Genomic DNA, 24,036 nt, shown 5'->3' on the forward strand with positions numbered 1-24,036 from the left:
CAAACTTTTTAATTCTACATTCTCAAATTAATATCTCTTATATTGGAATTTTTCATTAAAAATTATATATTACTAGAATTTAGATACCCGCACGCGCGGGATTTTATTTTTTTAATCAATATAAGTATTGAGCTCAAATATAATTATTCAAACTTTTGAGTATAAATCTATATAAACAATAAACTTACTTTACTAAGTGATATATTTTTGAAGATAATATTTATTTGTTATATCTATTTGCGTGAGATTTTATTTAAATTTTTTATCAATAAGAATCATTAAATATAAATCAATTATTTCAAGATTAAAAGATAAATCTGTATAAAGACTATTTATTTTACTAATCTATATATATGTCATATATTGTCTATTGTTGAAATAATGTTTTTCTGACAAATCAACATTATATCACGTGATAACAAAAAATGACTTAAAAACTTCAATGGAAAAATAAACAATATTATCGACAATCTTCTGACCTTTTATCCTTAAAAGAGTGTATTCTATAATCATATCTCATGAAAACATCTTTTTAAAAGTTCTAACGTCGAATGTCGATTGTTGACCTAATTATATAGACCATTTAAACATATTGATATCCCACATTAAATGCAAATATACAAAGTTTGATAAACAATTTTAGTGCTATGTAGCTACAATGTGGTTGTCCAAGTGCATCATATGCCATAAAAGAATTTCGACCAAGTCAAGAATGTCTAAATGGGGAAACGTTTAAACCTTACAATGAATATCCGTTCACTAAAAAACATGTTCACACTAAAATTGATTTTTTTTTAAGATGTTCATTTTTTCTATATTTTCTAACCATTGATTTTGTTTTTTAGATGGATTATCTTTTCCAAATTATTTTTCATAGTTTTTCAAAAAAAAAATGTGACCCTTACAATATCTTTGTTTTAGATTAAAACTTTTATATTGAGTTAAGTAATTAATTTTTTTTTGTCATCATTAAATCGACAAGACCAATCTCTACTACGCAGAGTAACACGACTTAGTGGAGTCAAACTCTGGTGGATTCGGTCGTAGAAGTGGTGCTATAACCACTTGACTAAAGATATTTCCCTAATTTTTTATTTTTTATAAGTGAAATAATAATAAATCTTTGTAGTATATATTTCCTAGAAACTAATGTTCCACTTCAATTTTATTTTTTCTGTTTAGCTTTTTATAAATACAGTTACATAAAAAAAAAAATTTACTCCATCATGCATTAAAATCTTACTTCTATTCTAAAACTCATTAACCCATTATAAATTTTGGAATATGATCATTTTTGGTTATAATTTGAATAATAACACTATTACGGTAACAAATTCATAGTATTACTTTTAATATTTTAAAATTTTCATTTATTTTACTTAATTCAATTTTATATATTTTTATTTTTATTATTTACTAAAAAAAGTTCTGTTATTTTGTATACTATTTTAAAATTTAATTATTTTTATTTAATTCGTTTTATTTATTTTTAAGTATTATTAATTATAAATAATAAATAAGTAATTAATGATTATTTAAAACAGTATTTTTTAATGTAAAAATAAAAAAAATATTGATTAGCTGGATGATGATGTGGAGAAAGGAGAAAAAAGAAAAGTTAATTTTATATATATAAATTTTTTATAAATTTATTTTTTTTACACCAGAAAAAAAACATATCAAAAATATTAATGGCATACAGTGGTAATTAAATGGAAAATAATGGGGTAAAGAATATAAAGTATAAAAAAATCCGGTTTGGTTTAGTCATGATGATGATGATGATGATATATGTATGTATGTACGTATGTCCCTCTTTGTTTTTGTTTATATTTTCCTTCCTTCACCCTCTCCTCTGCACAATCTTCTCTTCTCATCTCTCTCTCTCTCTCTCAATCTTTGAGATCTGTTCCTCTTTTAAGTGTCTCCCTCTTCACAACCTGTCCTTCATTCTCTTCACAACTCTTTTTGTTTTTTTTTTTTCAATTCTCGTCAGATTGACATCATCATCATCATCATAGATAAGATTTGATTTGACGTTTCTTCATCAGATCTAGTTTTTTTTTTTCACCACCACGGGATAAATCCAGGTTTGTTTATCGGAACTATCGATATATTAGTAATTTAATGAATGATCTTAGATCTATCTGTTTAGTTGATTGTGTGGTTTAGAATTTCAATCATGAATCTCATCTCTCTTTTTGTTTTTTGGTCCTATTTTGCGATCGCTCGCTCGCTCGTGCGTTTCTATTGGTGTGTGATTCATTCGTTCAATCATATGCTATAATCGAGATGCATGTGTGTATGATTCAATGATTTTAAATTGTTAATTTTTCACGTACCGATCTGTAAGAGAATTCTGAATTTTGTGTTGTGTTTTAATTCTCAAAGTATAGGGATCGTGTAAGAAGAACCAATGTATCATGTTTGGAAAAAGCGGAAAAAAAAGAAAAAAAACTTTTTTTGAAAACTTTATTATGGTTTTCAGAGTGTTTTTATTAGTCTTTGTCTTTTGATTGTGTGGTTCCAGTAATAAGCGGTTACCAACCTTTTTTTTTTTTTTTTTTTTCCTTGTATCGATTACTTTTTGTCTTTGTGTAGGTCTGAAGCCAATCACCCAAAACATGGCGACTGTGGCAGCAACTGAGAACCAGTGGCTCAAAGGGAGAGTTAAGGCTGTTACCTCCGGAGACTGCTTGGTCATCACTGCTTTGACCCACACCAGATCTGGCCCACCTCCTGAAAAGACCATCACTCTTTCCTCTCTTATGGCTCCTAAGCTGGTTTGCTTCCAATTTTACTCTTTTCTTTTTTTTTTACTGACATTTATGATTTAGAATTAGGCTTTCTCATTTTTTTTGTTTTGGTTTGTCCTTGTTACAGGCTCGCAGGGGAGGTATAGATGAGGCTTTTGCATGGGAAAGCAGAGAGTTTCTGAGGAAGCTTTGTATTGGAAAGGTGCTTACTTGGAACTCTTAAACCACTTATGCTATATAGGTTATTGAATTGAGTATGTTTCTTTATATTATCAGTTTATGTTTTTTTTTTTTTTTTTGAGCAGGAGGTTGCTTTCAAAGTGGATTACAAAGTGGAAGCTATTGCTGGAAGAGAATTTGGCTCGGTTTACCTTGGCAACGAAAATGTTGCTAAGCTTGTTGTTCAAAACGGCTGGGCAAAGGTGATAACAGTTTTATTTCTCACTAGATAGCATTGTCTAAGGTATATATGATGCTTGGATCAGCTTTCTTATTCGATGGGAATGCACAGGTCAGAGCGCCAGGTCAGCAGAATCAGGATAAGGTCAGTCCTTACATTTCAGAGCTGTTACTGCTTGAAGAGCAGGCTCAGCAGGAAGGGCTTGGTCGTTGGAGCAAGGTTGGTCTCTCTTACTCTCTTCCTCTATATTTGTTATTTTTTTCAAAATAGTTTTGACTTGTGTCAGTTTGACATCTGTACTCTTTTCTTGATTTGTTGATCCAGGTTCCTGGTGCTTCTGAGGCATCTATCAGAAATCTTCCTCCTTCTGCCGTTGGGGATTCTGGGAATTTTGATGCCATGGGTCTTTTAGCCGCAAGTAAAGGCAAGCCCATGGAAGGTATCGTTGAGCAAGTCCGTGATGGCAGTACCATCCGGGTTTATCTTCTTCCGGAGTTTCAGTTTGTGCAAGTATTTGTTGCTGGACTCCAGGTATGTAATCTTGTTTCCTTGTTTCTTGCTACACGAGGAGCTGACATTTCACTTTCATGGTGTAATAGTGCTGAAATTTTTCTGTGTAGGCTCCCTCGATGGGAAGGAGACAATCTACACAAGAAGCTGTTGTTGAGCCAGATGTTACAGCAACTCCAAATGGAGATGCTTCTGCTGGTCCTCTAACATCAGCTCAGAGACTCGCTGCCTCAGCAGCATCATCGTCCGTTGAGGTTTCCTCTGACCCTTTTGCAATGGAAGCCAAGTACTTTACTGAGCTCCGTGTGCTTAATAGAGATGTAAGGAGGTTTACATGAAAATTTATTTCACATTTATCTGTATATAAGATTTAGATTATCTAAGTTGTGCTGGATTGTGCAGGTTCGCATTGTTCTTGAAGGCGTGGACAAATTCAACAATCTGATTGGGTCAGTTTACTATTCTGAGGGAGAAACAGTAAAAGACTTGGGTTTGGAGCTTATTGAAAATGTACGTGCCTAAATTAAATGGTTATTTTGGTTTTTTTACATGATTACATATTGAACTAATTGGTAATAAAAGTTTGGGTTTGCCACAACAATGCTGGTATAACTACAGATTTCTGGTACCACTAACGATTTGATCTGCGCTTACTTGAGATTAAGTTGGTTGGTCCGTTGTAATAGTTTTTGCTGTAATGGTGTTTGAGTAAAGTTATGACATTTGTTGCGCTTTTCCTCAGGGCCTTGCCAAGTATGTTGAGTGGAGTGCCAACATGTTGGAGGAAGAAGCTAAAAAGAAGCTGAAAGCTGTTGAACTTCAATGCAAGAAAAACCGGGTTAAAATGTGGGCAAACTATGTCCCTCCAGCTTCCAACTCTAAGGCTATTCATGATCAGAACTTTACCGGAAAGGTAATAATAATTGCTTGCTCAAATATCTTGGTAAATATATTGCCTTCCGCCCATTTCACCAGTTCTAACAAGTTTGTACTCTCTTCAGGTAGTGGAAGTTGTGAGTGGGGATTGCTTGGTAGTTGCTGATGATGCTATCCCATTCGGGAGCCCAATGGCAGAGCGCCGAGTTTGTCTTTCGAGTATTAGGTCTCCTAAAATGGGAAACCCACGCAGAGAGGAGAAACCTGCCCCATATGCACGGGAAGCCAAGGAGTTTCTGAGACAAAAGCTTATTGGAAAGCAGGTTTGCGTATAAGCCTTCATACTTAAATCATCACGTTGTGCCACACATGAGTAAGATCTCTGACTTCCTTTTTTCCCTGGTGCAGGTTATCGTTCAAATGGAATACTCAAGGAAGGTCATCCCAGGTGATGGTGTTGCTACATCTGGAGCTGCTGAGAGGGTCATGGATTTTGGCTCAGTATTCCTTCCATCTCCTACCAAAGCGGATACAGATGTAGCAGCTGCAGCAACTCCTGGAGTGAATATTGCTGAACTCATTATTTCCCGTGGGTTAGGGAATGTTGTTAGACATCGGGACTTTGAAGAGAGGTCAAACCATTACGACGCTCTCCTGGCTGCTGAAGCTCGTGCCATTGCTGGCAAGAAGGGGATCCAATCTGCAAAGGATTCTCCAGCCATGCACATTACAGACCTGACTGTGGCCTCGGCCAAGAAGGCTAAAGATTTCCTGCCATCCCTGCACAGAAGCAGGAGAATATCTGCAGTTGTGGAGTATGTCCTGAGTGGACATCGGTTCAAGCTATACATCCCAAAGGAAACGTGCAGTATTGCCTTTGCATTCTCTGGTGTCAGATGTCCTGGTCGTGGCGAACCTTATTCAGAAGAAGCTATTGCTTTAATGAGACGTAAGATCATGCAGAGAGATGTCGAGGTAAAATCTGAACATTTTACGCCCATGTTACATCTCAATTTTCTCTATTTTCTTTTCTATGAGTCTTACATAGAGTCTCTTATAATTACATAGATCGAAGTTGAAACTGTGGATAGAACCGGTACCTTTTTGGGATCAATGTGGGAAGGAAAGACCAATGCAGGAACATATCTTCTTGAAGCTGGCGTGGCGAAAATGCAGACTGGCTTTGGTGCAGACAGGATTCCCGAAGCTCATATTCTTGAACAGTCAGAGCGATCTGCTAAAAATCAGAAACTGAAGGTAACATTAATACATGATACCTTTTACTAAAGAAATGCATCGTCCAAAAAGCTTAATTTGCTCAACCACATGATGTCACAGATTTGGGAAAACTATGTTGAAGGAGAGGAAGTCGTAAACGGTAACTCTACAGTAGAAACCAGACAGAAGGAAACATTAAAGGTAAAGTTAGCCGTATGTTTCTTTCGACTAATCATAGTTTCAATGCTAAAACAAATACCTTATTTACTCTTCATCACCTCCCACCGCAGGTTGTTGTTACGGAAGTACTTGGAGGCGGTCGATTCTATGTTCAGTCGGTTGGCGATCAAAAAGTAGCTTCGATTCAGAACCAGCTTGCATCTTTGAGTCTTAAAGACGCTCCCATTATTGGATCCTTCAATCCTAGGAAGGGTGACATCGTCCTTGCACAGTTTAGCCTGGATAACTCCTGGAATCGTGCAATGGTAAATTATCAACTTTCTAGATATCCTAACCATTACTTCTTCTTTTTTGTACTATCACCTATGGTTGTTTATTGTATTTCTTCTTTGTGTTAAGATTGTTAACGGACCTCGAGGAGCAGTTCAGTCTCCGGATGAAAAGTTTGAAGTGTTCTACATCAATTATGGGAACCAAGAAACAGTTCCATACAGTGCAATTCGTCCTGTCGACCCTTCAGTATCTTCAGCACCAGGGCTCGCACAGCTCTGCAGACTTGCCTACATGAAAGTTCCAAGCCTGGAAGAGGACTTTGGTCCTGAAGCCGGAGAGTATTTGCATACGGTAACACTGGGTAGTGGTAAAGAGTTCAAGGCAGTGGTAGAGGAAAGAGATACTTCAGGAGGCAAAGTGAAAGGCCAAGGAACTGGAACCGAGCTTGCTGTAACTCTTATTGCTGTCGATGATGAGATATCTGTGAATGCAGCAATGCTTCAGGTCAGTGCCTCCTGGCCTTTGCTCATTTCAACACCTACAAAACCTTTTTGAGTTAAGAGTATTTGTCATAATCCTGAGAGTGAAATGTGTCGTTATGATCACAGGAAGGAATAGCGAGGATAGAGAAACGCAGGAAATGGGAACCGAAAGACAAGAAAGCAGCTCTTGATGCTCTTGAGAAGTACCAAGACGAAGCTCGCAAATCTAGGGCCGGAATCTGGCAGTACGGAGACATCCAGTCTGATGATGAGGACAGTGTTCCGGTCAGGAAACCGGGTCGCGGCTAGGTTTTTCACACCGGTGAAAACATCATGGTCCAAAAAAGGCATCATGAAGAGGAAGGGAGAATCCATTAGTTTCTCTTTAAATGAGTTAAGAAGCGAGATGATGTTTTGCGTGCAAGCATCAAACTTTTTGTAACGTTTAGAATTCTCTTTTTTCTTTTCTTTTCTTTTCCCTCTCTGTCTCTTTTCTTCTTTCTAATTTATCTTCTTCTTTTTTTTTTGGTTTATACTTTATAGACTTCCAAAAGAAATTTTCTATTTAGGAGTACGAGAGTATTTTCTTGTTCTTTACTATTGTTTGACAAAAGAAACATAATAAGGGTGATGTAACTTCAGGTTATCAAAGTTGACAACATAAGAGGACTTTCTCCTTATCGTATAGTGTTTGTTGGAACTGTCGTTTTGAGTTTTTGCACTTCTCTACAGAATCATATTTCCAAGTAAGCATGTGGAATTTAAAAAAGATTTTCACTATATCAATCAATTCTCCCAACAGTAAAAGAAAAGAAAGGTTTGAACAACTTTTTAATTTCTTCATTTTTTCTTCAGTGGAACGAGTTTTCCTCTTTTCCACCAATTGCACAAAAATGTCAATTAGTTGGCGTACATGATCGTTAGCTGAATAGCTGTACTAAACTTTCGCTATAAAACACTTTTGATCTAGATTAGAAACTTCAATGTTTGGAGTAAACTAGTTACTTTTAAAAGGGGAAGTAAGAAGAAACAGAAACTACAATTTGGCCGTCAAGAAACCATCTCACTTACATGTTCCTCCCCACCCCTTTCTTTTCTTCGCTTAAAGACAAAAAAGTTCCCAAACTTGGTGTTATATAAGGCTACAGCAGAAAACAACATCCAACCCAAAACCAAAAAAAAAAAACAGAAGAAAATAAAAAAAAATTTCTGAACTTTTCCTTTCACAATCTTCAAACACTACTTAAAGAAACATGTTCTAATTATCACGTCTCGGTTGCCTTTTGCGTGGCGCTGCGGTTTCTTCCTTCTTCTCTGCCTCATCCTCACTCTTTGAACTCTCTGCTACTTCTGGTTTCTTCTTTTCCACGGGTGCAGCTGCCTATATTTCACCATTTTCATTTTAATTTATAAGAAGGTTCTTCTCACAATCCATGACTATTGTGCACAAAATTTCAGAGAGTTGTTTTTTTTTTTACCTTTTTGCCACCGAAGATAAGCTTGACGAAGAGCGAGAAAATAACAACCACAATGGAGACGAGAACACCAATTGTTAAGTTTGGTTTTTGCTCAGCTTGCTCAATAAGTTCCTACAAAAGACACATTTCACATCTCTCTCAACGTCTGAGTCATCATCATAACAATTCAATATCATTGTAAATGAGGGAGAACTTACTGTGATCTTAGACTTGTAGGCACTTAGGAAAGATAAATCCGCAACCTTGTTCAAGAGGTCAAATACAAACTTCTGCAACATCATGCACATATATATATGATTGTAAGTATACGAGAAGCTTATATGTATATAAGTTTAATTCTGTGGAAAATCAATTTACCTGGTAGCTCTTAAGACCATCCGCAGAGCCAGCAGCTTCTTCTTCTGCCTTTTGTTTCTCTTTCTCAACATCGAATTTGGGTTTCCATGTTGTCTGTCTGTAAGTCTCAGCGACCTTCTCGTCTTTAGCTATCAAGATGTTGTCGAACAAGATACCATCTTGCATTGTCCAGATCTCTATACCGATGGCTGCAATGGGTTCATAATCTGGTCTGTCTAGCTCAAAGTAGTCAGGGTTAGGGATATCTCTGGGTTTCCAGATTCCTTTGTAAGCTGGGTTATCGATAAGAGGCGAACTCCATTTTCCCTTGTAAGCAGGATTCTTCTTCATTGGTCTCTTCCATTCACCACAACCGGGTCCTGCTTCACACTTGGGGTTGTCAATCTTAGGAGCCTCCCACATACCATCTTCCTCATCATCCCAATCTTCAGGCTTGGTTGCTTCGGGGTCATCGACCTCCTCAGGCTCATCATCCAACCATCCTTCGGGTTTCTCAGCTTCCTCATCTTCAATCTCCATGGGTGCATCCTCGTCCCAATCTTCAGGCTTCACAGCATTTGGGTCGGGAATCTTGGCTCTCTCATCCCAGTCTTCTGGCTTCTTGTCTTCAGGGTCAGGGATAGTCTTGGCAGGGATCAATGCAGGCTCAAAGTCTTCACCAGAGAGTAAATTGGCCTTCTTCTTCTCCTCTCCATCAACCAAAATTCTAACCTCATTGTCGGGTTTCAAGATGGCAGTGTAGACATGGGAAAGCTTGTCATAAGGAACAGAGGGAGAGAACTTAAGATGGTGCTCAACGTACTCGCCACTCTTGGGGTTCTTGTGCTTCAAGATGAAATGCACTTTGTTTGTGGCTCCACACTTGTCTGGCCCAAACATAATGGAGTAAGGGGATTCACTATCGAATCCCTGTGGTGTCCATCCAGCTTCCTGAGGGCGGAGGTACTTCAAGTAGGCACCACCACACTCAAGCCCTTCCTGGAAACGAACCTCATACTGAAGAACAACAGTTCCTTCCTTGAGGTTTAGAGGCTCGTCAAGCTCCTTTACAATTCCATATTTCCTAGCCTTCTCGCTAACGAGAAGTCCATAATCTTCATGTCCCTCGCTCTTTGCATGCTTCCATACACCTGAAAAAGATGAATGCTGTCAACAAACAAGCTTCTAAGCCAAATTGGGAGCTCAACAAGAGCAAGACAAATCAGTTTCTTATCCGATTCAAGTGTTGGAAACAAAAGACAACAAGCAGACTTAAATCAATGTATTTGCAAATCTGTTAACAAAATTCCGAGATTACATCCACATAGTCAGATTTGATTCAAATTACACTATAATGTTTGAGTGCAAACACATGACAGTCTGAAGCAAGTAGTATATGAATTCCAAATACAGAAGCTGATCAGAGAAACATATACTAACTACAACACAATGCAGTAGGAGACGAGGCTGTTTACCTTCGTATTCACCATTCTTCGAAACGATCCAGCGACCATCAAACGCCTCATCAAACGATTCATAGAGAACCTGATCCAAACCAAACGAGAGCTCAAGTTAAAACAATGATAGATCTAAATCTCCGAATCAAGCTAAAAAATATTGAAACAAAGAACACTAGGAAGATTGAAATTTACCGTTTGATCGTCACAGTAGCAAAGCTTCTGGAACGAAACGAAAGCTAAGAGAAGCAAAAGGACGGAAGATAGTTGCTGTTCTCTCATTCTCGGAATCCTTAGAAGAAGGCAAGAGAGGTAACCTCAAGATAGAGATCTAAATCGGAGAAGTAGATCGGAGAAGAGAGTGAATTGTGATTTTTCAGATTTTTCAGTTTCCTCTAAATTAAAATTATATATATTCAATCCCGTAGACCCGGTCGACTGTGTCAATTTGTTGTTTCCACCAATCAAATCTCTCGCCACGCGACGCTAACCAATCATAACACGCCACGTCAACCAAAAGTGAGCTCTCCTACGTGCACTGTTTTAATATTGTCATATACGTCCATATTATTGGGCTTGGGTCCCTCTATACTATTAAAGAGTCTCTTGTTGAGCTAGAGTCTCTCAGCTCCTAATGATTGTTACATTAGTACAAAATAATTTTAGATCCAAACTTTTCAAGAAAATCTGGCTAAGACAAAATTTTACTAAATCCAGCATTCTTCTTCACTTTCGTATCTCTTTCAATCACTTCCCTAACCTTAACCACATCCTCCCATCTCTCTGCATTTGCATACATCTCCACCATAACTTTATACACTCCTCCATCCTCAGGACACAACGCCTTGACTCGTTTTGCAGCTTTCTCTGCGACCTGTATGTTCCCGTGGATTCTACATCCCCCCAACAAACCGCTCCATGCTAATAGTTTCTCTCTTTTACCTCCATCATTAGGCATTTGCTCGATCATTTCCGCTGCTTCTTCGATCAGCCCTGCTCTTCCAAGCAAATCCGCCATACAACCGTAATGTTTCAGCTCTCTATTAATATAATGCAAAGATCCCATTTCGTCGAAAAGGTTCCTAGCTTCATCAACTAGACCAGAATGGCTACAACCCACTAAAACGCTTATGAAGCTTACTCCATCCGGTTTGATTCCAGAACTAACCATCTTACGGAAGTAATCAACCGTTAGCTCGCCATAACCATGCATCGCAAGACCAGTGATCATTGCATTCCATGTGAATAAAGTTTTCTCTGAACATAACTCGAAGATCTCCATTGCTATATCGATGAAACCACATTTTGCATAGAAATCAACCAATCCAGTAGCTAAGAACGAATCAACAAAAAGTCTGTTCCTTTTCGTGTAATCATGAATAGCTTTCCCCTTCTCTAAATCCCCTGATTGAGCACAAGCTGAGAGAGTTGAAACAATGGCGACGTTATCAGGTTTTAAACCCAAATCAATCATTTTGTCAAAGAGGTTGATCGCTTCTCTGCATTGATTCATTTGCGCATAGCCAGCAATGAGACTATTCCACGAAACCAAATCACGAAAGGGCATTGAATCAAACAACTCCCTTGCACGAACAATCTCACGGCCCTTCACTAACCCATCGATCAACACATTGTACGTAACAACATCTCTTTGGGGATTTTCGTCGAACAGCTTCAATGCACTATCGATTGAAGCAGTAGAAGAGTAAACACGAATCAGAGTATTCAAAGTGAACAAATCAGACAACAAACCGAATCTCAAAGCTTGACAATGCAGCGTCTTTACGAATGTAAGATCACAGTCCTTCTTTGCTGCACAAGCCTTGAACACGAAAGGGAAAGTGTAGAAATCTGGAGGAACAGAGCGACGTCGCATCTCGACGAAGAAACGTTGAGAAGACAGAGACGGATCATGATTCAGTGTATAAATCCTAATGATGGTATTGAAGCAAAACGTTGACGGGCTTGTGATGAATCTGAAAACCGAAGTCGCGTAGCTCACGACCATATTTGACGACGCCGACGAAGAGTTCGATAAAGTCGGTGCGACGGAGGTGATGGCGAAGAGGACATTGGCGAAAACAGAGTTCTTGTTGAAATCATTTGAGATTCGGCCGCAAGTGATGAATTGGGCGTGAAACTGATGCAGATGTTTTAGGGTTTTACACAGCTTCAAGAGATATAAACAATTACTAGACTTTATCATTCGGGCCATCTTAAGAGCTTCACCAGTTTCACAACGCTTTCTCTTCCAAATTTTTTGCTAAAGAAATGACTCTTTTACAGACTCTCTCACCACCAAACTACTGAAGAAGAATTAAATTATTAATCAGATCAAGTTACATTTGCTACACTCGAATGACCTTTGTAAAGCTCAAAGTGTTTTTTTCGCCATCATCAAGAAGTTTTCAGTGTTATCAAGACTCTGCAAACGCAACAGCACTAGGTTTCTTGCTACTTTTAATCAAGGGCAAGATTTTTCTTCATAGCTTCGTAAACAAGGTACGAAATGCTTGCGGAAGGAATGACTTTGAAAAAGTTGGGAAAGATTCCTCTGTAGAAACCTCTTAGACCTTCGCCTCTTAGCGTTTTGAGGAATTCTTGGCTCATGCTAGTCTTTGAGCTATCAGCTTGCATTCTGATGTTATAAGTGATTAACCTCAGTTTAAAACGGCAGAGAAGAATTTCAAAAGATATGACAAAGCTTAGGTTTAAAGTTTTTACCTTGTTCTTATGACCTGTAACGGGTAAACACACGATGCTCCAAGAGCTCCAGACGTCATTCCACATCCCAGTTGTATGAGAGGACCAGGCTCTGCACAGCATATACGGTTTAGTATCATGTGATAGATTACGAATTTATAGATACTTTTAAGGCACGATTAGTATCTAACCGGCAGTGTCATGAAGAAAATGTTTCCTCGATAAGTCTTTAAAAGTTTCGTAAGCAGCAAGGTCAATTCCTGCGTAAGGGATAATCCCAATAAGAGAAGGACAAAGACCCTTGTAGAAAGCTCGGGGTCCTTCTTGAATCCAAATATCCTTTGTGAGTTTCCACAGCTTAGGTGTCCCAATTTCACTCACAAAAGTCTGTAACCGAGTCTTCACAAGATCCATAGGATATATAGCGGTTTGAGCTACTGCACCAGCCAATCCACCTGCCAAAAGCCTCCCGCTTGTACCAATATCACCATCGGCTCCCCCAATTATGGGTTTCAGCATTTCATAAGCAGCAAACTTTATGGCGCTTTCAGGAGCGACTTTGGTTACATTCAACCCATTACCTCTGAAGAAACCCAACAACTTATCTTCTCTCCATATTTTCTTAATGGTCGGGACAACGCCCAAATTTGTTCGTTGAACTTGCAAAGCAACTTTTAGACGGTCCAGAGGCGCGGTTGCGGTTCTAGAAACAGCTCCAGCTATTCCTCCCGCAAGAAGTAATTTGCTTCTATGCGCATGTGTACTTATACCGTCTGGTATAACAGCTTGCTCCCCAATGTCTATCAAGCATACTCTTTCCCAGTGGTGATAAATGTTCTCAATTGTGGCTTCATGAGGGTTCAGCAAAAGAAAATCCCTCCATTCTTCGAAAGTTATAATTCCGTTGTTGTCCTTATCAACATGATCCATAAAAGAAGCTAGTTCCTCATCTTTAATTTGAATGCCTACAAGAACAGAACCGTGGAGAGTTTATATTATAGGTCGACAACACTGTTACACAATAAAATTAAAGCTTTTGAGAAACGAAAGCATGTAAAAGTAAAAGAGCCCAATTTGCTACTAGACTCACTGAGCCAATATGTGTTAAAACCCAATAAAGCAAACTCACAACCCACGGTTTTGCAAACAAGGACAATGTCAAAGATTATACAGACATTGTTAATATGCTGAATCTCCTAATCAATAAGACAAATAAAATCACAAAAAAGGTCTTTAACACAAGCATTTACTTCCACATTGCATTAAGAACAGTTCAAAACAGAGGCATGTTCAAATTCAATTCACCAACCAATCTATCAGAAACTGGTAAAGTTAAGCAAAATCTACATCCATAACTCTAAAAAGGTTTCATCTTTTGCTTATGGGAAGATAGTTGCAAAGTAACAGTAGCTTCCCCAGTAATGGAACAGTATGAGAGAATAAAAAAAAAAAAAAATTAACATACCAGCTTTATCAAGAGCCTCCCAAAGCTCCTCTGGGCAAATGTCACCATTGTGTTCAATATCAATAGCCTGAAAAATCTTGTAAAGCTCAAGCTCCTTAGCGTCCATGTAACGACGAAACTCCTGGTAATCCACACGCCCATCTCGATTCGCGTCGCAGACTTTGAGAAAATCGCTAGCGTACCTATACTGCGGAGAGATACTAAGCGAAGACATACCTTTCTCGATATGGGTACCGTCTAAGAACCCTAACTTCGAATTGTCGAAGAATTCGAACAGTTTTCGAATCCTCATCTCTCTCTCGTCCTTGGTCTCACGTAATGCCACCAGCACGTGCTCCATTGTTGCTTCCACGGGCCGCGGCTTCTTACCCGGATTTTGGTTTGGTTTCTTCGTCTCCATTGCTGATTTAACGATCAATTCGAGAAACACAGATGAGCAAAATTCGGAAAGCTTTGGGATGATGATTCTAATGTCTCTTCATTCCTCTGGAAGAGTTCTATTGGTCCAGGAATCTCGGAAGAAGAATTCAACAGAATTTCAAAAATGTGACATATTGAGGTCGGTGAGCCAAAAAAAAATATCTAACCCGTCTCAATCTTCCATGGACAGCTGGAGGAGACTCCATTATTTTTACATGGACCCCCTTCAGCTGCTGTTTCCACTCCCAGACATTACTGTATATGATGACACAAACAAACAACAAAACACCGGTCAAATCAAACCCGGTCTAGTTTGAGTGGATCACAACAACGACCCAGTGTTAATTTTAACCGGTTAACATAGCTTTAAACCAGAGCAAAACCATCTTGGATGCTTATTATAGAGATTAAAGTATCTGTAATACAGTGATAGAGCGACTAGTATGAAAGGTTTTGGAACAAAAAGACAACAACGAATATATGAAACGAATACATGTTGTGTGTGGTAGAGACCATTGATATATTGTGTGAATGTGATGTATTTGACAAAGCAAAGTTCTTCTTACACGTAACTGTTACAGAAATATCACATCAGAGGAAGATGACGACAACAAAGTGGTCCTTATTTTCAATTCTTCGTATACAAACAAAATTAACTTTGAAAAACATGTCGTCGACATGGTTTTACTCTTTCTTCATGTACTAAGAGATTGGTAACCATCTTCCCGGTTCTGTCTTCTGTATACAACGGCGGCTATTAGAACCACTACCGCCACCACCACCGTCACAGCCAAAAATGCTAAAACGCTCACACTTCTCGCAGGTTCCTACAAGGAAGTGGCATATACTAATGTCAGTAAACTGATCACATGGCTCCCAACCCAAACAGTATATGTACTGAAACCAGATTGACGTAAACCGAGATTCAGTACCGGGTTACCTGAAAAAGATTAGGCAAGGAGAGCTCTGGTTCAGGCAACTGCTGCGCAACGAGGATGTAAAAGAGTCCCATAACTCCCGTATGACCAACGGCACTACTGTAATTAAACTCCATAGTCAATGTCTCTCCATAGCTCACTTTCACTGGATCAGCAGGATAACAAGACGCCATTCCAACAATGTAACCAGCTTCGTTTCCAGGTTCAACTCCATTTCCATACTTGGCCATCGAAGTACATATTCCTTCACCGCTCTTATCCACAAACACAAAAGTATCAATTCAATACAAAAATGTTTTCTATCTTTTCGTTTTTGCGGTAGCTTAAACTAAATCAGTCTTAGTTACCTCTCGGTACAGAGCAGCACCGATACCGCCCGCGTGTTGGTGAGCTACACCGTAGACAATATACCCATTAAATGGCATCACTAAGCTCTTTTTCTTAACATCAATGCATCCATCGCCATTGGTTTTGCACGGTTCCACATCGTATTCCACCTGAAAAAGCACACAAAGACCCGAAAATTATTAGAGAATGAAGTCAGAAGTAACAGAATTAAGCAAAATATGAAAGTTCTTACTGACTTTGCAATTATGTTCTTGGCTATCTCCTACTGATTTTTTCCAAGAATCTGTAACATCGAAAATATAAATTTTAGCGGGCAAAACCGTGTTGTCCCAATCAACCCATCTCAAGGTATACTTCAAATACAGGTTTCTTGTTTTCTCCCCATTGTCAAATCCGCTTTTCACCAGACATTGAGTTTTATCATAGCAACAGTATAAACCTCCTTTGTATCCGGGTTTCATAGCACGACCATACGCATCAGTGGTTACATTATAGAGATCACAAAGACATTCTATGCATCCTTTCTTGTCTTCCACACCTCTGGTGTCGATTGCGTGAATGTTAAGAAGCCACTTGAATTCATAGCCATCAGGTCTTTCCTCAGGGTTATCTATTTCAATCGCGTAAGGATCAGGAACATACGTAGAGGTATTGCGGGTTTCAGATCCTGACCCAAAGTAATGTCTGAGTACTGCACTCCTGCACAACCCTCCGTTTTTGACAAGAATAATATCGGATGCCGAATCAAGATTGCTTTTAGGGTCTTGCCTTTGAAACCCGTGATTCCGAAACATTTCTTGCTGTGGAAGCTTAGCACCTTTACGCACATAGTAAGGTTCGACAACCCAGTGGTGGAGATATGTCTCGTGTAGAGGGACGGGGTTGCCCGCTTCATCAACCACTTCAGCATCGAAACTTTTGAGGCCGATATGCCCTCTTGGGAAGTCCATATCGAATAAGTAAGAATCTGACACTGATCCAGGACTCATCACCAGTTTTGGTGAGAGAAAGACTGCAGATTTTATCTTATTCTTGGTACCTAGAAAGCCTTTGCTAGGTGATGCAAGCAGAGCAATAACTAAGAACAAGATCAGCGAGCTCATGTGGTAACGAGCCATTTATCTCCTGTTTCAAGATCATAAAGGAATGTGATTTTTAGCAAATAAAAATCATAAACATATGGGATAAATATATCTCAAACTCGAAACCTAATTTCGTTTGATTTTATAGGAACCATAACTAACAAACCCACTTGAACCCTAATTCAACGAGAACAAGATTTTATTTAGCACATGGTTTGTTAATTCTAATTCCAAAATTTAAAAACTTTCAAGCAGCCAATATGTCATATCATCCTGAGGTATAATCAAACTTCGAAAACCCATAACAGAGAGTATAAAAGATCCCAAAATTGCGAAACCAATCACAGAAAAAAAAAAAAAAAAAGGATTTAAAAGCACAAAATTCAATTGCGAAATCAAAAGCACAGAGAAACAAAGATGAGAGATAAAGAGAGGGAGAGGGAGAGGAAGAGAGAGGGATTTACGTGGGTACGAATTCGGATGAACAGAGATGGCTTTCCCGCTTGTAAATGAATGAAGAAGTGTGTGCCCACCCAATGAAGAAGAAACGATTGGAGAGTTATCTCTATTTATTTATCATGTGAATTACGAATTGCCCCATATAAGCGCAGAGACGTAAGTTTCTCTGTTATCTGACACGTGTAACCAACCACTGACGTCCTCACTCTCGTCACAGACCCGGTTTTGTTTTTTCTTTCAGTTCTCTTACAAGAAGATATTACAAATATATATACATATAATGTGGGGATATGGTTGATAGGCGACCGAAGCAAAAAACAAAAAAGATGACCATCTTATATAAAATGATAGGATGGGTGTTGTTGTTACTTAAAAAGATAGGATTGGTGTTGTTGTTACTTAAAAAGATAGGATTGGTGTTGTTGGTTCTCCTTTTAGTATCAATTGTACTTATTCTTATCCATGATATATATTACCGAAAGAGTTTTATTTCTTTTCAGGTGGCCGGACTATTCTAACAATAATCAATCCCATTCACACGACACAAAAAATAAACTTGTAATTTATAAATGAAATGTAGTTGAATAAGGAAGCCACGAAGGGGTATTAAACCAAAGAATGTTAGACGAGGATATCTAATAGAATGTTGAATTCTATTATTTAGTTTGACATTTATAAATTTTTCTTTTTTTATAATTAAGACATGAAATATCGTGTGAATGTGATGTCTTTGACAAAGCCAAGTACAAAAATGTTTCAGAAATAACATCACATAAGAGGAAGATGACAACAAAATAATATTTTATTTTTTTTGTTTTTCGTAGTCGACATGGTTTAATTTACTCTTTTTCATGTACTAAGAGATTGGTAACCATCTTCCCGGTTTTGTCTCCGATATATAACAGCTGCTATTAGAACCACTACCGCCACCAACACCGTCAGAGCCAAAAAGGCTAAAACGCTCACGCTTCTCGCAGGTACCTATAAGGAAGTAACATATACTAACGTCAGTAAAGTAATCACATGGCAATATCTCCCAAACATTATATGTATGTATTGAAACCAGTTTGATTTCAACCAATATTGAGTACCGGGTAGTTACCTGAAAAAGATTAAGCAGGGAGTTCTCTGGTTCAGGCAACTGCTGAGCAACGAGGATGTAAAAGAGTCCCATAACTCCGGTATGACCAACGGCATTACTGTAATTAAACTCCATAGTCAGTGTCTCTCCATAGCTCACTTTCACTGGATCAGCAGGATAACATGACGTCATTCCAACAACGTAACCAGATTCGTTTCCAGGTCCAACTCCATTGCCATACTTGGGCATCGAAGTACATATTCCTTCACCGTTCTGATACAAGAGTCTCAAATCAATGAAAATGTATCCATGTATTAGATATATGTTATTCGCCTAAACTAAATCAGATTTAGTTACCTCTCGGTACAGAGCAGCACGGATACCGCCCGCGTGTTGGTGAGCTACGCCGTAGATAATATACCCATTAAAAGGCATCACTAAGCTCTTTTTTCTTAACGTCAATGCATCCATCGCCATTGGTTTTGCACGGTTCCACATCGTATTCCACCTGAAAAAGCACACAAAGACCCTAATATTCTTAAAGAATAAAGACGAAGTAACAGAACTAAGCAAATAGGAAAGTTCTTACTGACATGGCAATTATGTTCTTGGCTATCTCCTATTGATCTTTTCGAAGAACTGTAACATCGAGAACATAAACTTTAACGGGCAAAACCATGTTGTCCCAATCAACCCATCTCAAGGTATACTTCAAATACAGATTTCTTGTTTTCTCCCCATTGTCAAATCCACTTTTCACCCGACATTGAGTCTTATCGTAGCAGCAGTATAACCCTCCTTTGTATCCGGGCTTTATAGCACGACCGTACTCATCAACGGTTACATTATACAGATCACACAGACATTCTATGCACCCTGTCCTGTCTTCCACACCTCTCGTGTCTATTGCGTGAACGTAAAAAGCCACTTGAATTCATAGCCATCAGGTCTTTCCTCAGGATTATCGATTTCAATCGCGTAAGGATCAGGGATATGCGTGGAGGTATGGCGGGTTTCAGATGCTGATCCAAAGTAGTATTTGAGTGTAGTCATGCATAACCCTCCGTTTGTTAGAAAAATAATATCCGAAGATGTCGAATCACGATTGCTTCCGGGATCTTGACTTGAAAATCCGTGATTCCTAAACATTTCTTGTTGTGGAAGCTTAGAAGAACCTTTACGCACATAGTAAGGTTCAACAACCCAGTGATGGAGATATGTCTCATGTAGAGGGACGGGTTTGCCCGCTTCGTCAACTACTTCAGCATCGAAACTTTTGAGGCCGATATGCCCCCTTGGGAAATCCATATCGAAGAAGTAAGAATTTGAAACTGATCCAGGACTCATCACCAGTTTTGGTGAGAGAAAGACTTCGGATTTTATCTTATTCTTGGTACCTAGAAAGCCTTGGCTCGGTGATATGGTTGTTGCGAGCAGAGCAAGAACTAAGAAGAAGATCAGGGATCTCATGTGGTAACCAGCCATTATCCTCTGTTTCAAGATCATAATTAAGGAATGTGATTTAGATTTAAAAAAAAAAAAAAATCATAACCATGGCCATGGGATAAAGTATATTAAGCTCTAAAACTAACAAACCCACTTGAACCCTAGTTTAACTAGAAGATTTTACTTCCTATGTTCCTAATTGATTATATTTTTAGTATTTTTCACACAAATTAATAAAATATATTAAAATTTGATTATAAATGTCTTGTTTTTTGTAATTTCAAATTTCTATAACTCTAAACCAATAGTATTTAGTTATTTTTCTTAAAATTTACAATTCATCATCAATAACTATTAAAAAGTGCATTGGTAACTTATAAATAACATCTTTTTGAAACAATTTTTTTCTTCTACAAATAGGATTAATAAGTAAAGGATGAAGTATTAATTAGTACATGGTTACTTATCTATATAAATCCAAAATTAAAAAACTTTCCAGCTACCCATGACTCTAAAATACAGATAAATGGGAAGCTATAATATATTTCATATCATCCTGAAGTAAAATCAAAACTCGAACACGAAAAAAACCTAAAACTTAAACCCCTGGTTTCAGATCATCCATAAACAGATACATAGACTAGACATCATATGATTAAGACTTACTTTAAAAAAAAAGTTCGAACGTATCCACCCCCTCGGAACAATCTTCTGGTTTTTAGTTCGATATTCCAAAACCCAAAAATTTGATTGTGAAATCAATCACAGAAAAAACAAAGATGATAGATAAAGAGAGATAGAGAGGTTTACATGGGTATGAATCGAAAAGAGAAGGCTTTCCCACTTGTAATGAATCCAACGAAGAAGAAAACGATTCGAGAGTAATAATCTCTATTTATCATGTGAACGTGCTCCATAACCATAAGCAAGCGCATAGACGTAAAGGACGCGAGCATTGTTGTTACCATACACGTGTACTGGCGTCCTCACTTATTTTCCTCGTTCAGTCCTCGTCGTACCAAAAGATATCCATAAATGTGTGATGGTTAATAGGCGACCGAAAAGAGAGAAAATAATAATAATAATACAGGACCGGAAGACAATGGGACCATAAAATTATTACTTCCACGTTGCCATCGCATTGAAGTTCAAGTTTCCCATTTTATTCAATCAAATTCAAATCTACCAATTCCAACTGATCAACAGAAAACCACAAATTGCTATAGGGTGTTGTTGTTGGTTCTGTTTTTAGTGTCTGCTTTGGTTTCAGTTCTCGGGGTTTACTTTGGCCTTTGACGTTGGTGTGTGTTGACTTGTACTGTAGTTACTTTATTCTTATTTTACCCACTAACCATATAATCCATTTTTTTATGTCACAATTCCAATTATATTTCAATAAATGGGACGTAGTTGTTGAGTAACCTGGTTAGGGTACGATGAACCTACTCAATTTTTTTTTTTTTTTTTGACAGCAATGAACCTATTCAATTTAAAGATTTGAAGCTTACAAATTTTTATTAGATGGATTTAAATAGTTTTACTAAAAGATATTGGGCTAATATGCAATATTGATAAAAGCTGAAGGTCCTCATGTCGAATTTGATTTTCTGCGGGCAGGACTATGAGTATGACAAAACGGTACACCCAAACACCACGGACGAGAGCGAGGGAGAAGACGATGACGAACAAGGAGAAAGCGCGGAACGATCCCTTACTCTGAACCACCATAGCCAGTACGTATGAATTGTTCTTAACCTAATTTTTCCAATTGTTCGGCTGCTTTGTTTGCATTGAGACAACAACAATAATAACATTCTGTTGTATTGTACGTAGTTGTTAAGAAAAGTTTCTGCATTATTTGTGTGAATGTTATGTCTTTGACAAAGCCAAGTACTAACTGTTTCAGTAATAACATCAAGACAACAAACTATTCTTTTATTTGTTTTTTTTTCGTAGTCGACATGGTTTTACTCTTTCTTCATGTACTTAAAGATTGGTAACCATCTTCCCAGTTCTGTCTTCTGTATACAACGGCGGCTATTAGAACCACTACCGCCACCAACACAGTCACAGCCAAAAATGCTAAAACGCTCACGCTTTCCGCATGTGCCTACAAGGAAGTGGCGTATATACTAACGTCAGTATAGTAATCACATGGCACAATATCTCCCAAACAGTATGTGTACTGAAACCGGTTTGACGTAAACCGATATTCAGTAACGAGTCCGGGTGGGTTATATATACCTGAAAAAGATAAGGCAAGGAGCTCTCTGGTTCAGGCAACTGCTGAACAACGAGGATGTAAAAGAGTCCCATAACTCCGGTATGAGCAACAGCACTACTGTAATTAACCTCCAAACTCAATGTCTCTCCATAGCTCACTTTCACTGGATCAGCAGGATAACAAGACGTCATTCCAACAACGTAACCAGCTTCGTTTCCAGGTTCAACTCCATTGCCATACTTAGGCATCGAGGTACATATTCCTTCACCGTTCTGATCCACAAAAACAAGAGTCTCAAAGATGTTTTCAATCTTTTCGATTTTTGAAGTAGCCTTAAACTAAGCCAGATTTAGTTACCTCTCGGTACAGAGCAGCACGGATACCACCCACGTGTTGGTGAGCTACGCCGTAGATAATATACCCACTAAATGGCATCATGAAGCTATTTTTCTTAACATCAATGCATCCATCAGCATTGCTTTTGCACGGTTTCACCTCGTATTCCACCTGAAAATGCACAAAGACCCTAAAATTATTAGAGAGTGAAGTCCAAGTAACAGAATTAAGCAGATAGGAAAGTTCTTACTGACATGGCAATTATGTTCTTGGCTATCTCCTACTGATCTTTTCCAAGAATCTGTAACATCGAAAACATAAACTTTAGCGGGCAAAACAGTGTTGTCCCAATCAACCCATCTCAAGGTATACTTCAAATACAGATTTCTTGTTTTCTCCCCATTGTCAAATCCGCTTTTCACCCGACATTGAGTCTTATCCTAGCAGCAGTCTAAACCTCCTTTGTATCCAGGGTCTTAAAGCACGACCGTACTCATTAACAGTTACATTATACAGATCACACAGACACTCCAAGCATCCTCTCTTGTCTTCCACACCTCTGGTGTCTATTGCGTGAACGTTAAGATGCCATTTGAATTCATAGCCATCAGGTCTTTCCTCAGGACTGTCGATTTCAATTGCGTAAGGATCAGGAATATAGGAGGAGGTATGGCGGGTTTCAGATGCTGACCCAAAGTAATATATGAGTGTACTCATGCACAACCCTCCGTTTTTAACAATAATAATATCCGATGATGTCGAATCAAGATTGCTTTCGGAATCTTTCCTTGAAAACCCGTGATTCTTAAACATTTCTTGACGTGGAAGCTCAGAAGAACCTTTACGCGCATAGAAAGGATAGACATTCCAATGGTGGAGATATGTCTCATGTAGAGGGACGGGTTTGCCCGTTTCGTCAACTAATTCAGCATCGAAACCTTTGAGGCCGATATGCCCTCTTGGGAATTCCATGTCGAAGAAGTAAGAATTTGAAACTGATCCAGGACTCATCACCAGTTTTGGTGAGAGAAAGACTTCAGATTTTATCTTATTCTTGGTACCTAGAAAGCCTTGGCTCGGTGATGTGGTTAATGCGAGCAGAGCAAGAATTAAGAACAAGATCAGGGATCTCCTGTGGTAAGTAAACATTGGATAAACTGATAAAGTATCTCGAACTCTAGACCTAACGTTTTTAGGAATCAAACTATCAAAACCACTAACCCTAAGGTAATTAGAAGATACATGGTTGCTTATATAAAACCCCAAAATTTAAAAACTTCCAGCAACCTATGACTCAAAATACATGTAAATGGGAAGCTAATATTTCAAATCATCCTGAAGTAAAATCAAAACTCGAACACGAAAAATCAAAATTCAAACCCCTGGTTTCAGTCCATCCATAAACAGAGACATAGACATAGACATAATATGACTTTTTAAAGTTCGAACGTATCCAATCGGAACAATCTTTCCAACGAAAACCCAAAAAAACTTGACCGTGAAATCAATCAGAGGAAACAAAGATAGAAACAAAGATGAGAAATAAAGAGAGGTTTACGTGCCTGGGT

The 24,036-nt window shown here is 38.3% G+C and overlaps 5 protein-coding genes and 2 pseudogenes across 8 annotated transcripts; 1 reads left to right on the forward strand and 6 right to left on the reverse strand.

Moving 5' to 3' along the window:
- The first annotated feature begins 1,660 nt into the window (after positions 1–1,660).
- On the forward strand, positions 1,661–7,375 carry LOC104762295 (ribonuclease TUDOR 2). The gene is made up of 16 exons (XM_087497989.1): positions 1,661–2,090; positions 2,602–2,783; positions 2,884–2,958; positions 3,062–3,178; positions 3,268–3,375; positions 3,481–3,687; positions 3,777–3,986; positions 4,069–4,176; positions 4,409–4,579; positions 4,668–4,865; positions 4,951–5,517; positions 5,611–5,799; positions 5,881–5,961; positions 6,051–6,245; positions 6,340–6,717; positions 6,822–7,375. Exons 2-16 carry the CDS (start codon positions 2,625–2,627, stop codon positions 7,002–7,004), a joined length of 2,946 nt encoding a protein of 981 aa, XP_087354115.1. The 5' UTR covers positions 1,661–2,090; positions 2,602–2,624; the 3' UTR covers positions 7,005–7,375.
- A 306-nt stretch (positions 7,376–7,681) lies between these two features.
- Positions 7,682–10,495, reverse strand: LOC104762298 (calnexin homolog 1). The gene is made up of 6 exons (XM_010485559.3): positions 10,162–10,495; positions 9,985–10,054; positions 8,531–9,660; positions 8,371–8,442; positions 8,174–8,284; positions 7,682–8,076 (listed from the first exon to the last, which is right to left on the reverse strand). The coding sequence occupies exons 1-6, from the start codon at positions 10,246–10,248 to the stop codon at positions 7,954–7,956; spliced, it is 1,593 nt and encodes a 530-aa protein (XP_010483861.1). The 5' UTR covers positions 10,249–10,495; the 3' UTR covers positions 7,682–7,953.
- Positions 10,496–10,515: 20 nt separating this feature from the next.
- On the reverse strand, positions 10,516–12,181 carry LOC104762297 (pentatricopeptide repeat-containing protein At5g61800). The gene has a single exon (XM_010485558.3). The coding sequence runs from the start codon at positions 12,179–12,181 to the stop codon at positions 10,658–10,660; it is 1,524 nt and encodes a 507-aa protein (XP_010483860.1). The 3' UTR covers positions 10,516–10,657.
- LOC104762304 (calcium-dependent mitochondrial ATP-magnesium/phosphate carrier protein 1) lies at positions 12,149–15,047 on the reverse strand. Its single transcript, XM_010485566.3, has 4 exons — positions 14,135–15,047; positions 12,861–13,634; positions 12,691–12,781; positions 12,149–12,604 (listed from the first exon to the last, which is right to left on the reverse strand). The coding sequence occupies exons 1-4, from the start codon at positions 14,532–14,534 to the stop codon at positions 12,427–12,429; spliced, it is 1,443 nt and encodes a 480-aa protein (XP_010483868.1). The 5' UTR covers positions 14,535–15,047; the 3' UTR covers positions 12,149–12,426.
- A 28-nt stretch (positions 15,048–15,075) lies between these two features.
- On the reverse strand, positions 15,076–17,723 carry LOC104726775 (uncharacterized). 2 transcript variants are annotated; one of them, XM_087497990.1, is made up of 5 exons: positions 17,387–17,723; positions 16,077–16,965; positions 15,840–15,989; positions 15,495–15,746; positions 15,076–15,381 (listed from the first exon to the last, which is right to left on the reverse strand). In XM_087497990.1, the coding sequence occupies exons 2-5, from the start codon at positions 16,956–16,958 to the stop codon at positions 15,250–15,252; spliced, it is 1,416 nt and encodes a 471-aa protein (XP_087354116.1). In that variant the 5' UTR covers positions 16,959–16,965; positions 17,387–17,723; the 3' UTR covers positions 15,076–15,249. The 2 variants fall into 2 exon arrangements, with proteins under 2 accessions (XP_087354116.1, XP_087354117.1); XM_087497991.1 differs by having other exon boundaries at positions 16,077–17,048; positions 17,133–17,468.
- A 329-nt stretch (positions 17,724–18,052) lies between these two features.
- LOC147923107 (uncharacterized) lies at positions 18,053–20,715 on the reverse strand (annotated as a pseudogene). The gene is made up of 5 exons (XR_015588321.1): positions 20,575–20,715; positions 19,056–19,953; positions 18,820–18,970; positions 18,484–18,735; positions 18,053–18,362 (listed from the first exon to the last, which is right to left on the reverse strand). The product of XR_015588321.1 is annotated as an uncharacterized LOC147923107 (transcript).
- Positions 20,716–21,741: 1,026 nt separating this feature from the next.
- On the reverse strand, positions 21,742–23,757 carry LOC104762300 (uncharacterized; annotated as a pseudogene). Its single transcript, XR_015588322.1, has 4 exons — positions 22,723–23,757; positions 22,490–22,639; positions 22,153–22,404; positions 21,742–22,018 (listed from the first exon to the last, which is right to left on the reverse strand). The product of XR_015588322.1 is annotated as an uncharacterized LOC104762300 (transcript).
- Between the last annotated feature and the right edge of the window lie 279 nt (positions 23,758–24,036).

This window comes from Camelina sativa, chromosome 18 (assembly GCF_030686135.1).
Source record: "Camelina sativa cultivar CO46 ecotype springtype chromosome 18, ASM3068613v1".
In the NCBI taxonomy this organism is placed as follows: domain Eukaryota; kingdom Viridiplantae; phylum Streptophyta; class Magnoliopsida; order Brassicales; family Brassicaceae; genus Camelina; species Camelina sativa.